The 16,859-nt window shown below is 45.4% G+C and overlaps 1 protein-coding gene across 3 annotated transcripts in view; it reads left to right on the forward strand.

Annotated features, from left to right (window-relative positions):
• Positions 1–357: 357 nt before the first annotated feature.
• The window catches only part of LOC310686770 (protein FAM184B-like), an 82,924-nt gene continuing 66,422 nt past the window's right edge, over positions 358–16,859 (forward strand). For all 3 annotated transcript variants that reach the window (XM_083520515.1, XM_083520516.1, XM_083520517.1), the window contains exon 1: positions 358–694. In XM_083520515.1, the coding sequence (XP_083376641.1) occupies positions 554–694 (141 nt within the window). In that variant the 5' untranslated portion in view covers positions 358–553. The remainder of the gene's footprint in view (positions 695–16,859) is intronic.

Here is a 16,859-nt window from a genome sequence, read left to right on the forward strand (position 1 = left end):
AGCAACCTCGGCGAGCGGAGGCGTTGAAGGAGAGGTGCTGCTGGGAACCCAGGCGGGGTGGGCACGATCCTGGCTTGCCTTGGACGTCTCCAGCCAGTCACCGTCGAAGCGGGACGCTGCGCCAGACAAACTCACTCACTCTCTCCAGGTTTAATCCGGCGCGGCTGCATCCTTTTTTCGCTCCTTCTTCTCCGGGGGCGGGCAAGCGGCTCGGCGTCTCCGCCAGGGAATGCGCAGCATCCCACCCGCGTGGTCTCATCTCTCGGGGGCGGAGGCCGATCCCTTCGCCGAGAGGGGAGGGCCACGATCAACGGGCGGAGGAGTGGGCGGGCGCGCGCGCGCGTGGGGTTCTCGCCTTCTCCTTGCGCGCGGCTTCCTTGGGTTGTGGATCGGGCGCAGCAGGGAAGCTTAGCCGGCATGCGAGGCGCAATTGGAAATTGAGAGCTCCCCGTGTTTCTTCTATTTTCTAGCTAGCGAGGAAAGGCTGTGTGTGTGTGTGTGTGTGTGTGTGGCACGACAAGGCGATCGCAGCACGCGGAGATATTTTTTCCCGATGGCTTCCGGCGCCAGCCAAATCCCCCAGCCCCGGACTTGCAACGGGACTCCGGGAGCGCGTCCTGCGCGCAGCGCGTCGGAGGAAAGCGACCCGGACCTGCAGGTGAAAATGTGCAAGAAGATCGCCCAGCTCACCAAGGTAAAAATAAATAAATACAATACAATACGGGGTGTGGGTGTGTTGAGGGTCGCTGGCAGCTGCTGCTGCAGGCAAGGAGAAGTTTACGCGTGTGCTTCCCATCTCCCAAGGAAGGGAAACGCCTAGAAACTTTCGTTTCCGTCGGGAGAGCGCGAGACTCTCCATCGCAGGGTCGTGGGTTCGAGAGACAGATCCTTGCATGGCAGCGGGTTGGACTAGATGACCCTAGGGGTACCCCGCAACTCTCTCCAAGAGTCTAGTGATTTCCCCCTCGGGATGGAAAAGATCGGCCGTCTTGGACGCCTGACCGCCTCCATCCTCTCTAGTCTAGCGATTTAAAACAATGGGGGGGGGGGAGCAGCAGCCAGCGCTGGTTGCAGGTTGCATGGTGAAATTAGCCCTGCTTTTAACGACGTGGTGGAGTCGATCTTCAACAAACCGCCAGGGAAGTTTTGCTTTTCCTTTTCCTTTTTTTTTTTGCAGTGCTGATATTGGATGTTGCCTGTAGCTGTCGTGGAGAGAACGGAGAACTTGTCCTTTCAGTCAGGATAAGGGCGCAAATGAGAAAATAGAATGTTTAATAGAAATACAGTGGTACCTCGGGTTAAGTACTTAATTCGTTCCGGAGGTCCGTTCTTAACCTGAAACTGTTCTTAACCTGAAGCACCACTTTAGCTAATGGGGCCTCCTGCTGCCGCCGTGCCGCCGGAGCCTGATTTCTGTTCTCATCCTGAAGCAAAGTACTTAATCCGAGGTAATATTTCTGGGTTAGCGGAGTCTGTAACCTGAAGCGTATGTAACCTGAAGCGTATGTAACCTGAGGTACCACTGTACTGGAATGCTGCTTAGCTGCATCTTGTACAGAGGTACCTCAGGTTACATACGCTTCAGATTACAGACTCTGCTAACCCAGAAATAGTACCTCAGGTTAAGAACTTTGCTTCAGGATGAGAACAGAAATCAGGCTCCGGCGGCACGGCGACAGCAGGAGGCCCCATTAGCTACAGTGGTGCTTCAGGTTAAGAACAGTTTCAGGTTAAGAACAGACCTCTAGAATGAATTAAGTTCTCAACCCGAGGTACCACTATATTCTGTTTCAGGAGGCAGCAACGGAGTAGGTTTTCAAGGTGGCCACAGGGCCGGCCCACCCAAGGGGCCCGGTGAGGTGACCGCTTCAGGCGGCAGGACCCCTAGGAGCAGCAGATCCCAACATCGGTCTTTCTTGTCCACTTGTTCCTAATGTAGAGATTTACTCATCCCTTTCTCCCTGGCAGGGAGGGGGCACCATTTTTGGGGTTGTTGCCTCAGGCGCCAAAATGTCTTGGACCAGCCCTTGTGGCAGATGATAGCAGCGAGCTTTCTCAGAGGCTTTGTGAGGGCAGCAGGACAGGCAAAGTGATGCAGCTGTATCTTCTTATTGGCCCAATGCTTGCAGCCTAACACAGTAAAGCACATCAAGAAGTGAATCTTGCGGTGGTGGAGAAGAAAACTTGAGAATCAAAAATAACAGGGTTTTCTCTTGGTGTTTTGGATCTGCAATATATCATAGCGGTCAGATCTTGTCGTCTCCACAGCAACAGTTCTGGTTCTTGGTGGAGAAGAATTGGTCCTGGGCATAAGGTAAAGGTAAAGGGACCCCTGACTGTTAGGTCCAGTCGTGGCCGACTCTGGGGTTGTGGCACTCATCTCACTTTATTGGCCGAAGGAACCGGCGTACAGCTTCCAGGTCATGTGGCCAGCATGACTAAGCCGCTTCTGGCGAACCAGAGCAGCGCACGGAAACGCCATTTACCTTCCCACTGGAGCAGTGCCTAGTTATCTACTTGCACTTTGATGTGCTTTCGAACTGCTACGTAGGTAGGAGCAGGGACCGAGCAGTGGGAGCTCACCCTGTTGTGGGGATTCGAACCACCGACCTTCTAATCAACAAGTCCTAGGCTCTGTGGTTTAACCCACAGCGCCACCTGCGTCCCTTCTGGTCCTGGGCATAGACACCACTAAATAAATAAATTGCCTCACCTTATGTGAACAAAATATGCTATTTTAACACAGGGATTTGGGAGTGTCCTGAAGGAGATGCTACCATTTTAATATGTTGCACATCTTGAAGAACTTGCAAGACATTTGTGAACTGAAAATAGTCATTCAGTTTTTTACTGGACATAATATAGTATATTATAGTGGATAGCCTTCCTCTCTCCCATCATTTTATTTGTCACCTAGTTCAATGCAAAGTATAATTAATATATCAGTTGTAAAAAAAAATTGTGTTTTCTATCTTTTTTTGCACTGCCCCTCAAATTTATCTACGGTTTTATTTTTTAAAAAAATCTTGCTTAGCCTTGCTTTTTCTGTTTAGGATAATAGTGCCTCATTATAGTCCATGCTAATTAACCTAATAGATCTGGTTTGTGGGTGGTAGTTTCTGTCTGAATATGGAACTGAACAATATCAGTATATTTTAAATATTTTGTCAGCCTGTCCTTTAATTCTACGCTTACTTGTGGGTTCTAACTCCCGTAAGTGAAATTCAACTGCTCAGTGAACCAGACTAAAGGATACATTTACCATTTGAGATTCCCTAGGGCTTCTTGCATTTTAATAGAAATAGCATTTGTGAGGATGAATATCAGGATTTCAGCATGAAGGAAGAGTGGTTTGACCTTTTCATCCCATACCATCTCCTCTCCAAAAATCCCACATGGGTGCCATTGAAACCTTGTCCTTCATCTCAGTAGAAAATAAAACATACCTGTCAATTAATTCAGCCATGGATACACAATCTTGCTAACAGCAACCTTGTAGCATGCAAGTGTTTTTATATACCACATAGCTCTGACCTCCCTACTGAATACAGTCGTACCTTGGAAGTCAAATGGAATCTGTTCTGGAAGTCCATTCAACTTCCAAAACATTTGGAAACCAAAGAGCAGCTTCTGATTGGCTGCAAGAAGCTCCGGCAGCCAATCAGAAGCCACGGAAGCCCCGTCGGGCGTACGGCTTCCAAAAATAGTTTGCAAACCGGAACAGTCACTTCTGGGTTTGCGGCATTCGGGAGCCAAAATGTTCGAGAACTAAGCTGTTTTAAAACCGAGGTATGACTATACTGATTTTGGTCTGGGTGTGCTAGAAATGGGGCTTAAAATATTGTTACACTTCTGTAGGCATTTTGATATTCATGCCTGCTTAGTTACTTTCCCCCACACCCTAAGAACCATACCCCATACTCTGCAATTGATGGAACATAGGAAGGTTTTCAGTTATGTTACACAACATTTAATTATATATGCAACATATAATTTAGCTGCTTGTGATCAGTTTTAAAAGGAGCTTTTTACTATTGATGGTCTGTAGGTAGTATGTGACCTGTAATTTTCAGGAGGCTTTTATGTATGCACACTCAAAAATGGAGGTTCCAGTTTCCACACAAGCAACTCTATTCTTAAGTTTAGATTTTTATCATGAATATACAAAAGCGAAAACAACAACCCTATTTAGATGCTTACAGCTCAGGGATGTGAACATTACATACTTCTGCGATCTGCTTGTGATTTCCACTCAGGCCTTAATAATGACAAACCATGTGTTTTGTGCATGGATAATACACAGTACGTAGAAATGTATACACGAGTGAGTTTTTATACGTTTTCAGAAGACCAAGTACCGTATTTTTTGCTCTATAAGACTCACTTTTTCCCTCCTAAAAAGTAAGAGGAAATGTGTGTGCGTCTTATGGAGCGAATGCAGGCTGCGCAGCTATCCCAGAAGCCAGAACAGCAAGAGGGATCACTGCTTTCGCTGCGCAGCAGTCCCTCTTGCTGTTCTGGCTTCTGGGATTCAGAATATTTTTTTTCTTGTTTTGCTCCTCCAAAAACTAAGTGCGTCTTGTAGTCTGGTGCGTCTTATAGAGCGAAAAATACGGTATGTGTTTTGTAATAGTTCCATCTATATGCATGGATGCACAAACTTCACACATGAATAAACCTTGATTCTACAGGAAACATGAGCTAAATGGCCAAATACACGGTTAGTTAAAGTTTATAGGTCTGTAAAGAACACATCACCGTTCTAAGGGAAGCAGCGGGATGCGGTGCTTTAAAACACAGAGCTAGAAAGTGCCTAGAGTGTGTGGCCTTTTGCCCACCATGCAGCCCTTTCACCACATGCTGCGGTTAAACTAAAGGTTAAGGGACACGGTTGGTGCTGTGGGTTAAACCACAGATCCTAGGACTTGCTGACCAGAAGGTTGGCGGTTCGAATCCCCGCGACAGGGTGAGCTCCCATTGCTCGGTCCCTGCTCCTGCCAACCTAGCAGTTCGAAAGCATGTCAAAGTGCAAGTAGATAAATAGGTACCACTCTGGCAGGAAGGTAAACGGCATTTCCATGCGCTGCTCTGGTTCACCAGAAGCAGCTTAGTCATGCAGGCCACATGAGCCGGAAGCTGAATAAAGCGAGATGAGCGCCGCAACCCCAGAGTCGGCCATGACTGGACCTAATGGTCAGGGGTCCCTTTACCTTTAAAGGTAAAGGACCCCTGACAGTTAAGTCCAGTCGCAAATGACTCTGGGGTTGCGGCGCTCATCTCGCTTTGCTGACCGAGGGAGCCGACATTTGTCCACAGACAGTTTTTCTGGGTCATGTGGCCAGCATGACTAAACTGCTTCTGACAAAACCAGAGCAGCGCACGGAAACGCCGTTTACCTTCCCGCCGGAGCGGTACCTATTTATCTACTTGCACTTTGACGTGCTTTCGAACTGCTAGGTTGGCAGGAGCAGGGACCGAGCAACGGGAGCTCACCCCGTCGTGGGGATTCGAACCGCTGACCTTCTGATCGGCAAGTCCTAGGCTCTGTGGTTTAACCCACAGCGCCACCCTCATCCCAATGAAACTTTAAGCAATGCATTTGGGAGGGGAACTTCCTGCTTCCCTGATACTTGATGGGCTGGATACCTGCTGAGAGAGATCCCCAAAAGGAAGGCAATGTGTCCTTCTATGTAGGTTGCGCAGAACTGCGATGTACTTTGTAGGATCCTTGCAATATGCAAGCCTTCCCTCTGTAAAAAACGCACCTGCTAGGCATTTTGCTAGGATATATGTAAAGGCCTTTGAGATTCCAGGGGAGGAAGGCTGTAATCAGAAATGTCACACAGGATCAGTGACAGCTATTAATAACTACTGATGGGATATTTTAAAGGATGTCAGATTGGCCGGGTGAAGTATTAATTTCATTATAAACCTGCATGCTGGTGTCTCGTTCACCAGACTATAAGGCGAGTTTGCAAGTAGATAGCCTAACTCAATGCTTCCATCAGGATGAGTGTGTGTATAAGTTTAGCTAAAGTCATATTTTATTGTTGTTATGGAGGGATAAAATCTTGGCACTGAAGGCTGAGTAGGGCTGAGGCAGGTAGGGCACCCTTGCCCTGATCCAAATTCTTCACGACCACAGCTGCTTTAAAGGGAACAACAGCAGCAACCACACATAGAAAGGCAGTCACATTTGAAACAGCAACGCCATGCCCACCACAAATTATTCCAGAGTAATCAAAACTCTTCATTGCAGCATTTTTTTACCTTCACCTTTCTGAGATTTCCCATGTGATAAAATTTCTTTGTCGACATGGTGCTGGTGCAAAACGAAGTATGTTGTTGTTTAGTCATTTAGTCGTGTCCGACTTTGTGACCCCATGGACCAGAGCACGCCAGGCACTCCTGTCTTCCACTGCCTCCCGCAGTTTGGTCAAACTCATGTTGGTAGCTTCGAGAACACTATCCAACCATCTCGTCCTCTGTCGCCCCCTTCTCCTTGTGCCCTCCATCTTTCCCAACATCAGGGTCTTTTCCAGGGAGTCTTCTCTTCTCATGAGGTGTCCAAAGTATTGGAGCCTCAGCTTCACGATCTGTCCTTCCAGTGAGCACTCAGGGCTGATTTCCTTCAGAATGGATAGGTTTGTTCTTCTTGCAGTCCATGGGACTCTCAAGAGACTCCTCCAGCACCTTAATTCAAAAGCATCAATTCTTCGGCGATCGGCCTTATTTATGGTCCAGCTCTCACTTCCATACATTACTACATTACTACTGGGAAAACCATAGCTTTAACTATATGGACCTTTGTTGGCAAGGTGATGTCTCTGCTTTTTAAGATGCTGTATAGGTTTGTCATTGCTTTTCTCCCAAGAAGCAGGCGTCTTTTAATTTCGTGGCTGCTGTCACCACCTGCAGTGTTCATGGAGCCCAAGAAAGTAAAATCTCTCACTGCCTCCATTTCTTCCCCTTCTATTTGCCAGGAGGTGATGGGAAGTATTCCCCTTCTATTTGCCAAGATCCAAGTTTTGGGCAAGAAGTCTTTGGTGAGAGAACTCCAGCAGAAATTTAAAACCCACAAAATATGCATCAAAGCAAAGCATGGAAATATAGGCTGTTAGACCTTTAGAATATGCCCTTCCAAGCTCCTTCCAAAGTTTCCTTTCTTCCCCAGCAAAGGAAAAGACCACAGATTTGATAAGTTAAAAGATGGGTTTACTTACAAACACTCCAAAGGTCAGGTTCATGTGCTTTTCCATGCATTAGTCAGAAAGGTTGCACAGGCAGTAAAATGTAGCTTAGTTGAACAGCATGGGTGTTGAACTGCCCTGAAACAGTAAGTCCCATGCTCAGGCAAGGAGACTACTGTATGGTGTGTGAGACTAACAGAATCCCTCTTCTGTCTCTTTGGCCCATCCTCAAGTGCAAATATCAAAAGCCAGCAAACTGCCAAGCAGAGCACCTGGGAAGAGAGTAGTAAATGTGTAAAATAAGCCAGTGTGTTGTAGTGGTTAAGAGCGGGGGACTCATAATCTGGTGAACCGGGTTTGATTCCCCGCTCTTCCACATGCAGCTGCTGGGTGACCTTGGGCTAGTCACACTTCTCTGAAGTCTCTCAGTCTCACTCACCTCATAGAGTGTTTGTTGTGGGGGAGGAAGGGAAAGGAGTTTGTTAGCCACTTTCACACTCCTTAGGGTAGTGATAAAGCAGGATATCAGATCCAAACTCTTCTTCTTCTTCTTCTTCTTCTAAACCAGAGCTCCCTGCCCATAATACAGTGGTACCTCAGGTTACAGATGCTTCAGGTTACAGACTCCGCTAACCCAGAAATAGTACCTCGGGTACTATTTGCTTCAGGATGAGAACAGAAATTGTGCTCTGGCGTCGCAGCAGCAGCAGCAGGAGGCCCCATTAGCTAAAGTGGTGCTTCAGGTTAAGAACAGTTTCAGATTAAGAACGGACCTCTGGAACGAATTAAGTTCTTAACCCGAGGTACCACTGTACCTAGTGGCACTTCCAGGCAGGTGTTTATTGGGAGACAGGTGCTCCTCACGCTTACAGCTTTATTAGTTAATTTGCAGTATCTCAATCCCCACCCCAATTTAGATCTCCTTTCCCTTGTCTGCTTTTCCTATACCTCCATCTGCCCAAGACTCATTCAGTAGAACTGTGCCACCTTCTGTGAACAACCATCTGTCCAACCTCCAAAACACATAACTGTTGTCAGCAAGCAAGGAAAGCTAAAACTTCTAAAGGAAATGCGCGCGCACACAGACACACACTGCAATTTTCAGGAATAAGCTAGTTAACACATAAAGCTATCAGTGCAGTAGTACAATATAATCAGTAGTGGAAATTGGGGCTGGGCAATAGCCCGTTTTCAACCTCACGATATATTACGGCTAAATATCTTGATATATCATGAGACACAAGACATACCCACCTTGGAAGAATGGCAGATGCAATTAATAGACTATATGGAGATGGCGGAATTGACTGGCAGAATCCGAGACCAGGGGGAAGAATCAGTGGAAGAAGATTGGAGAAAATTTAAAATTTATTTGCAGAAATACTGTAAAATTTATGAATGTTAAAGACATTGAAACGATTTCAGGGGCTTTAGCAACAAAGTAAAATGTAAGATTGAAATAATAATAGACAAATTGTTAGAATATGAATTTGCTGAATAAATTTCTAAAAAGGGATACAAGAACGGGAGACGTGAGGAAGTCGGGAAAATAAGTTAATTGAAGATGAAAATTAAGAACGAGGGAATTTTTGTTCTTTTAGCTTTTTTCTTTTTTCTTTTTTTTTCTTTTTTCTTCTCTCGCTGTGTTTAATGTTTGTATGTTTGTATTGTATTTTGTGACTTTGTATTTCTCTTGTCTTTGTATTTTTCTTGAAATTTCTTTTATTGTTAAAGCTTAATAAAATATTTATTTTTTAAAAAAAAAATCATGATATATATCTGTGATGGCAGAGGGCCTTGCTGGGCCTCCCTGAGGCAGCAGAAGATCCCACAGAAGCACTGACCAGGATATTCCTGGATGTTCTTCAATCTATGGGATTTTTAACCTACTCCAGGGCAGATTTCAGGACCAGGGCAGCTCCAAGAAATTACAGTGGTACCTCTGGTTGTGAATGGGATCCATTCTGGAGGCCCATTCTCAACAGAAAAAAGCGCAATCTGAAGCGCTGTATCTGCGCAGGTGCGTGGTGCAATTTGGTGCTGGTGCGCATCCGTGAGCGGTGAAGCATGTCAAAGTGCAAGTTGCTTCTGGGGAGGGAGAAAGGAGGGGAGGTTGACCCAACATGGTGGGTGGCGCAGAGGGTTAAACCCGACGCTACAAGTGCAAGACAAGACACGTACCATGCATTCACATGTTTCATGCCACACCTATTTTGACCCTGAGTAAATACCGTATTTTTCGCTCTATAGGACGCACCCAACCATAGGGCGCACCTTGTTTTAGAGGGGAGAGAACATGAAAAAAAATTCTACCCTTCTCCGCTCAGCGCCCTATTTCTCCTCCCACTTGGCTGAAGGGGCGCTGCGCAGCTCTCCCTCTCTGCTGAAGCCAGGAGAGTCTTGCTCTCCCAGCTTCAGCAAAAGGAACCCTTCAGGCAGCTATCCCTGAAACCTGGAGAGTGAGAGGGGTCAGTGCACACCGACCCCTCTCGCTCTCCAGGCTTCAGCGATAGCAACGTGAAGCCTCTGGAGCATGGAGGTAGCGCTGCCTCTGCGCTTCACAGGCTTTGCGTTGCTATCGCTGAAACCAAGGAGCCTGCATTTGCTCCATAGGACGCACACACATTCCCCCTTAATTTTTGGAGGGGAAAAAGTGCATCCTATAGAGCGAAAAATACGGTAGCAGCGGAAAGTGGTAGAAAGCGGAGACAGAGACACAGAGCAAGCAGAGATTAGAGAAAAGACAAGTGTGCTGGCAATATCCATGCACAGACAGGGCCTAGCAGCAGAAGTCTCTGTGAGTGCAGCTGTTTCGAAGGAGGAGCAGACAAATAAGGGAGCTAATGAAGCTTGAAGTAGCAGGCTGTGCGTTTCCTAGATGAACTGAATCTCAAAAGCAAGTTTTCTTTGCCTTTCTCCTGAGCTCTGAATTTCCTTGATTCTTTGGAATACATAATTTATGGACCCATTAGAGAAACCAGTACATGGATAATGAGATTATCGGTTTTTATTGTGGTTAGAGGAAGTTGTGTGTCAAACTTCGCATGCTGCGCTTGAAAAGCTAACCGAAAGCTTGGCACCTCAATTTGGCAAAGTGCACCAAGGACCACGACTAATCTCCTTTGCATAACACTTGGTGAGTTTAGGTCACAAACATAGAAAACCAAGCCGCACATCATTTACATTTTTGATTTCCCTTTGGTCTAGAATAATCGCGAAAATGTCAAGTTCTTCCATTTGTTGTGAAAATCCATCTTTTAAGTATCCATGCCCTTACATCCTAAGCCCATTTATTTGAAAACACAATTTGTTTATCTCACTGAATGTTATTTCCAGGTCCGTCAGTATCATAGCTGTCAACGTTTCCCCTTTTCAAAAGGAAATTCCCTTATTCCGAATAGGATTCCTTGCAAGAAAAGGGAAAAGTTGACAGCTATGGTCAGTATAATGCAGGATTGCCTTCCAAGGCCACAATTCTTTCCACACATGGGCTGCGTACACAACGCTGGCTTAAAATGCAACTAGGTCATTATTTTTTCCAATTCAGATCAAAGCTTGTTTGGGAGAAAACTCATCAAGACGCAGTATTTAATAATGTGTGTCTGAAAGCAGCAATCTAAATTTGCCAATTTGAGATTGAATCTCACCCCCCAAAAAACCAGTCCAGAAGTACGCCAAGTTTTATTTACTTAAGAATTTTAAATGCCACTTCATAATGTTTAGCTGAGAACAGTTTACAGTGTAAATTAAAACAGTAAGATATACAACAGAACAATAAAAACAATAATCAATTAACACTGTTGAAAGAGCACTGTGAAAACTTCATTTCCAGTGCTTGAAATTAGTTACAATTTCTCTAATTAATGATTGTTCTGTATTGTTAACTGTCCTGGATCCTTGGAGTGGGATTATTTATTCTTTAGAACAAACTGAATTTTCAGTGAAGTTAACATGTCCATCTCCCAAACCTTAAATTTCCACATATTTATTTTTTTGGTGTGTAGGACAACAAATGATTATCAATACATGTTCAGTTCATCATACAAAAAGGCTTGAAAGCTTCCCTAAGAATTCTTTTGTTCTGACTAAAGGGATGAGTAAAAATAAATAGGAAATCATCTGGTATTTGTTCTCTTCTAGGATCCTCCAAAAGTGCTTTCACATCATTTACTATATTGTAGTATATTGATCTTTTGAAAGGCTCCTGCAATTACACTTAGAGCCTTCAGTTACCCTTATAAATCAGATTTATGGTATCCGATACATTTCTACTTTGCTTCGTGGACCACTTTTGTTCAGTTAATTATACAGGAAATAGAGAATTAAATTAGTAAAGTTTGCGATCCTTTCTGCAGGTATTTTGTCATTCCAGTTTCAGTTTTGAGTACAAGAACACTAAAAGCTGAAGTCTCACCAAGATATGTGACATAGAATCTTCTTTTAGAAAGTTCAGCAGAGAGACTTCCATTTTTTGTACTCTAAGACTAGGGTTGCCATATGCCCGGAATTTCTCGGACATATCCGGAATACTGCTGTCTCTACCTGGGAGATCTTCCTTTCCCTGCCTCTAACATCAGCCATAAGGGACGCGGGTGGCGCTGTGGGTTAAACCACAGAGCCTAGGACTTGCTGATCAGAAGGTCGGCGGTTCGAATCCCTGCGATGGGGTGAGCTCCCGTTGCTCGGTCCCAGCTCCTGCCAACCTAGCAGTTCGAAAGCACGTCAAAGTGCAAGTACATAAATAGGTACCACTCCAGCGGGAAGGTAAACAGCATTTCCGTGTGCGGCTCTGGTTCGCCAGAAGCATCTTAGTCATGCTTGCCACATGACCTGGAAGCTGTCTGCGGACAAACGCCAGCTCCCTTGGCCAATAAAGCAAGATGAGCACTGCAACCCCAGAGTTGGTCACGACTGGACCTAATGGTCAGGGGTCCCTTTACCTTTACCTTTAACATCAGTCATTCATCAGCTTCCTGTGAGTATCCTCATTAATGGTTTCTTCATACAACAAGAGGCAGAAAGGAGAGGGAGTGTTGGACTAGATTGGCTCATGTTCAAATCCCCACTCAACAATGATGCGCTCTGAATGACAGGATGACGAGAGTGCCTGCGCCTTTACTTGTATAGAAAAGATGCATAGAATTCCTTCTTTTACACAACCTATTTCAGGGTAGAACACAACCCTCTTTTTTCATCTGACCTCCTCATGGGTGTCTGTGGCATACCTACGTCACAAAGGTTGATGAGAGGCTCAGCAAAAAGGATAGGTGATGGACAGCACAGCTTTCCAAACTGTGTGTAGTGACATGTTAGTGTGTTGGCTGCAGTGTTTAGGTGTGTTGTGTGACTCCTGCCTGCACTCCTTCCAGGGCTGGGAAGGGGTTAGTTTAACCTCCAGTTTGGTAGTAAAACTGAATGACTGTGTCACGAAATGATGCACATCTAAAAAGTGTGTCGCCAACAATGAAAGGTTTGGTTTATTTATTTATACCCCGCCACTCTGGGCGGCTTCCAACAAAACCTAAAATACAATAACATATTAAACATTAAAAGCTTCCCTAAACAGGGCTGCCTTCAGATGTCTTCTAAAGGTTTGGTAGTTATTTTTCTCTTTGACATCTGGTGGGAGGGTGTTCCACAGGGTGGGTGCCACTACGGAGAAGGCCCTCTGCCTGGTTCCCTGTAACTTGGCTTCTCACAGTGAGGGAACTGCCAGAAGGCCCTTGGCACTGGACCTCAGTGTCCAGGCAGAACGATGGAGATGGAGACGCTCCTTCAGGTATACTGGACTGAGGCTGTTTAGGGCTTTAAAGGTCAGCACCAACACTTTGAATTGTGCTCAGAAATGTACTGGGAGCCAGTGTAGGTCTTTCAAGACTGGTGTTATATGGGCTCGGCAGCCGCTCCCAGTCACCAGTCTAGCTTCCGCATTCTGGATCAGTTGTAGTTTTCGGGTCACCTTCAAAGGTAGCCCCACATAGAGCGCATTGCAGTAGTCCAAGCGAGAGATAACTAGAACATGCACCACTCTGGTGAGACAGTCTGCGGGCTGGTAGGGTCTCAGCCTGCGTACCAGATGGAGCTGTTAGACAGCTGCCCTGGACACAGAATTGACCTGTGCCTCCATTCAGGACCAGGGAGTCCTCCACATCTGCCTGTCTCCTGTCCCCCCAAAACAGTACTTCTGTCTTGTCAGGATTCAACCTCAATCTCTTAGCCGCGATCCATCCTCCAACCACCTCCAGACACTTATAAATTAACCTAAGCAAAACCTTCCTTTAAAAAAAACACACCAACATTTTTATTTGATTTTACAAATATAAATTTCTAACAATCCAAATGCATATCCATATATAGAGATTGCTGCTCTGAATCTCACGACTTCGCCCCACCCCTTCCATGGGTCCTGTTGTCATAATTTACAACTGCATATTGTTCCATAATCTATATCAGGCACCCCCAAACTCGGCCCTCCAGATGTTTTGGGACTACAACTCCCATCATCCCTAGCTAAGAGGACCAGTGGTCAGGGATGATGGGAATTGTAGTCCCAAAACATCTGGAGGGTCGAGTTTGAGAATGCCTGATCTATATTTTGCATCCATCCATATTATCTATAGTATTTGTTACATTGCAAGTGAGATTAAAATTCTGCTAATGTTTACATCTGCTTGCAGGGGTCTTTTAAATAATTTTTTTAAAAATCCCATTCTTTTTTGTCCTCTTGGTTCCTGAGCTTTCCAGTCAGCCTTGCCATTTTGGCATAGTCCCATCAGTTTAGCTTGCCATTCCTCTCTGGTAGGGAATCTTTTCTTCTTTCTATCTCTGGGCTACCTAAGCAAACCTTCCTGATATCACCGGTAAAATCTGCTTCCACTTCCAGCCATATTGACTTCACTATCCCTTAAATGGGGGGACGCGGGTGGCGCTGTGGGTTAAACCACAGAGCCTAGGGCTTGCCTATCAGAAAGTTGATGGTTCGAATCCCTGTGACGGGGTGAGCTCCCATTGTTCAGTCCCAGCTCCTGCCCACCTAGCAGTTCGAAAGCACGTCAAAGTGCAAGTAGATAAATAGGTACCACTCCGTCGGGAAGGTAAATGGCGTTTCCGTGCGCTGCTCTGGTTCGCCAGAAGCGGCTTAGTCTTGCTGGCCACATGACCCGGAAGCTGTACGCTGGCTCCCTTGGCCAATAAAGCGAGATGAGCGCCACAACCCTGGAATCTGCCATGACTGGACCTAATGGTCAGGGGTCCCTTTACCTTTATCCCTTAAATGGGCACTCCACTGAGGTTTAGTGCATGGGTAGGCAAACTAAGGCCCAGGGGCGAGGTCCGGCCCAATCACCTTCTATTCCTTTCATTTAAAATGCATCTCTGGGTTATTTGTGGGGCATAGGAATTCATTCATTTCCCCCCCCCCCCAAAAAAAATAGTCCAGCCCCCCACAAGGTCTGAGGGACAGTGGACCGGCCCCCTGCTGAAAAAGTTTGCTGACCCCTGGTTTAGTGCATCTATATATTTCACAGGACAGACATTCTGTTGCCCTACTTTTTATTCCTTTTGTGATTAGCCTCTTATTTGACCAGTAGAACAATGTTGGAAGTAAAACCTGAGCTTTGTGCATCTCTGGAATGCCAGGCCACGTAATCTTAGATAAGTGGGGTGAAAAGAAAGAAAGAAAAATCCAGTAATGGCTAAAAGAAGAGAAAAAGTGAAATGAGGTTGTTGTTTTTTAACTAGAGGATGTCATTTTTATAAAGGGCCACCAAAAACCCCCGCAAAGCTGGCATCTGAGCTCCAGTCTCTCCAACTATATTTAAAGAACCATCCAGGCACCGGGCAACAGAAAACTCAAGACAATGGTTACATTTTGGAAGGCTGAAAATGTCTTACTGAATCTCTTCCTGCTGTGTATATAGATCCAGAACAGGCGGGGAAAACGCATGGAATCTGCAGAAGTTTAAAGATTATTTATAAATCTTTAATGTGAATTTGTGTAATTGCTGCCAAGCTAGTAAATGAACATCAACCCCTGTATACTATGGTTATGGACAGCGCCTTTAAGAGCAGTCTGAACATGTAGGCAGATATTCAGTAGATGAAGCTTTCTCCATCAATTCATCTCGAGGTCAAGAAAGTCCATGTGGTTGCAGGTAGCAAGACCAGGAGGTTTGTGACTTCCAGGAGGTGAGTTACTTACTTGACATGGCCAATGGGCTGCATTTGACATGGTGCATAAAAAGAAGTTGTTCCTGTTTCCCACCAGGTACAGTGGTACCTCAGATTACAGATGCTTTAGGTTACAGACTCCGCTAGCCCAGAAATAGTACCTCTGGTTAAGAACTTTGCTTCAGGATGAGAACAGAAATCGTGGTGGCGGCAGTGGCAGCGGGAGGCTCCATTAGCTAAAGTGGTACCTTGGGTTAAGAACAGTTTCAGGTTAAGAACAGACCTCCAGAATGAATTAAGTTCTTAACCCGAGGTACCACTGTATTTATGCATTACAAATACGAGTATTTCCATCCTACCTTTCTACATTGAACTTTGAAGATGGATTTTAAAACAATGCAATACAATAAAAACTAACAGCACATTCCCACGTTGGGCAAAAGATCCCTGCATTGCAGGAGGTTGGATTAGATGATATTCATGGTCCCTTACAACTCTCCAATTCCATGATTCCATGAAATATACAGTGGTACCTCTACTTGCATTCACCTCCGGTTACGTATCCTTTGGGATACGTACGTGGCAAACCTGGAAGTATTTTTCCAGGTTTCGCCCCGTGCACATGCACAGAAGCACTCTACTGCCACACACGCATGTGCAGAAGCGGTCCCTCTGGTTGCGGAAGCCTTGGGATCCAACTGGAGCTCCAGAACGGATCCCATCTGCAATCGGAGGTACCACTGTATACTCAGAGGCAAGCCCCATTAAGTTCAATACAGTGGTACCTCAGGTTACAGACGCTTCAGGTTACATACGCTTCAGGTTACAGACTCCGCTAACCCAGAAATAGTGCTTCAGGTTAAGAACTTTGCTTCAGGATGAGAACAGAAATCGTGCTCTGGTGGTGCGGCGGCAGCAGGAGCCCCATTAGCTAAAGTGGTGCTTCAGGTTAAGAACAGTTTCAGGTTAAGAATGGACCTCTGGAACGAATTACCGTATTTTTTGCTCTATAAGTCACTTTTTCCCTCCTAAAAAGTAAGGGGAAATGTGTGTGTGTCTTATGGAGCGAATGCAGGCTGCGCAGCTATCCCAGAAGCCAGAAAAGCAAGAGGGATCGCTGCTTTCGCTGCGCAGCAATCTCTCTTGTTGTTCTGGCTTCTGAGATTCAGAATATTTTTTTCCTCCAAAAACTAGGTGCGTCTTGTAGTCTGGTGCGTCTTATAGAGCAAAAAATACGGTAAGTACGTAACCAGAGGTACCACTGTATGATTCTGGGTAAATGGTATATAAATGACTGCAATCCAGTTACTCAGTGGGGATTATTTCCAAGCAAACAAAAGTTGTTTCCATTTTTAAAAAGTCAGAAAAGGATAGTATAAATGTTTACACACAGAAACACGCATACACATACAAAAATTGCAACACATACAATGACAACTGTAATCTAGATGTTTCCCTTGAATTGCTATTAATCTCTTCCTCATATGTTGATTACTACTC

Source organism: Podarcis liolepis, assembly GCF_965112155.1.
Source record: "Podarcis liolepis genome assembly, contig: SUPER_9_unloc_1, whole genome shotgun sequence".
Lineage (NCBI taxonomy): Eukaryota > Metazoa > Chordata > Lepidosauria > Squamata > Lacertidae > Podarcis > Podarcis liolepis.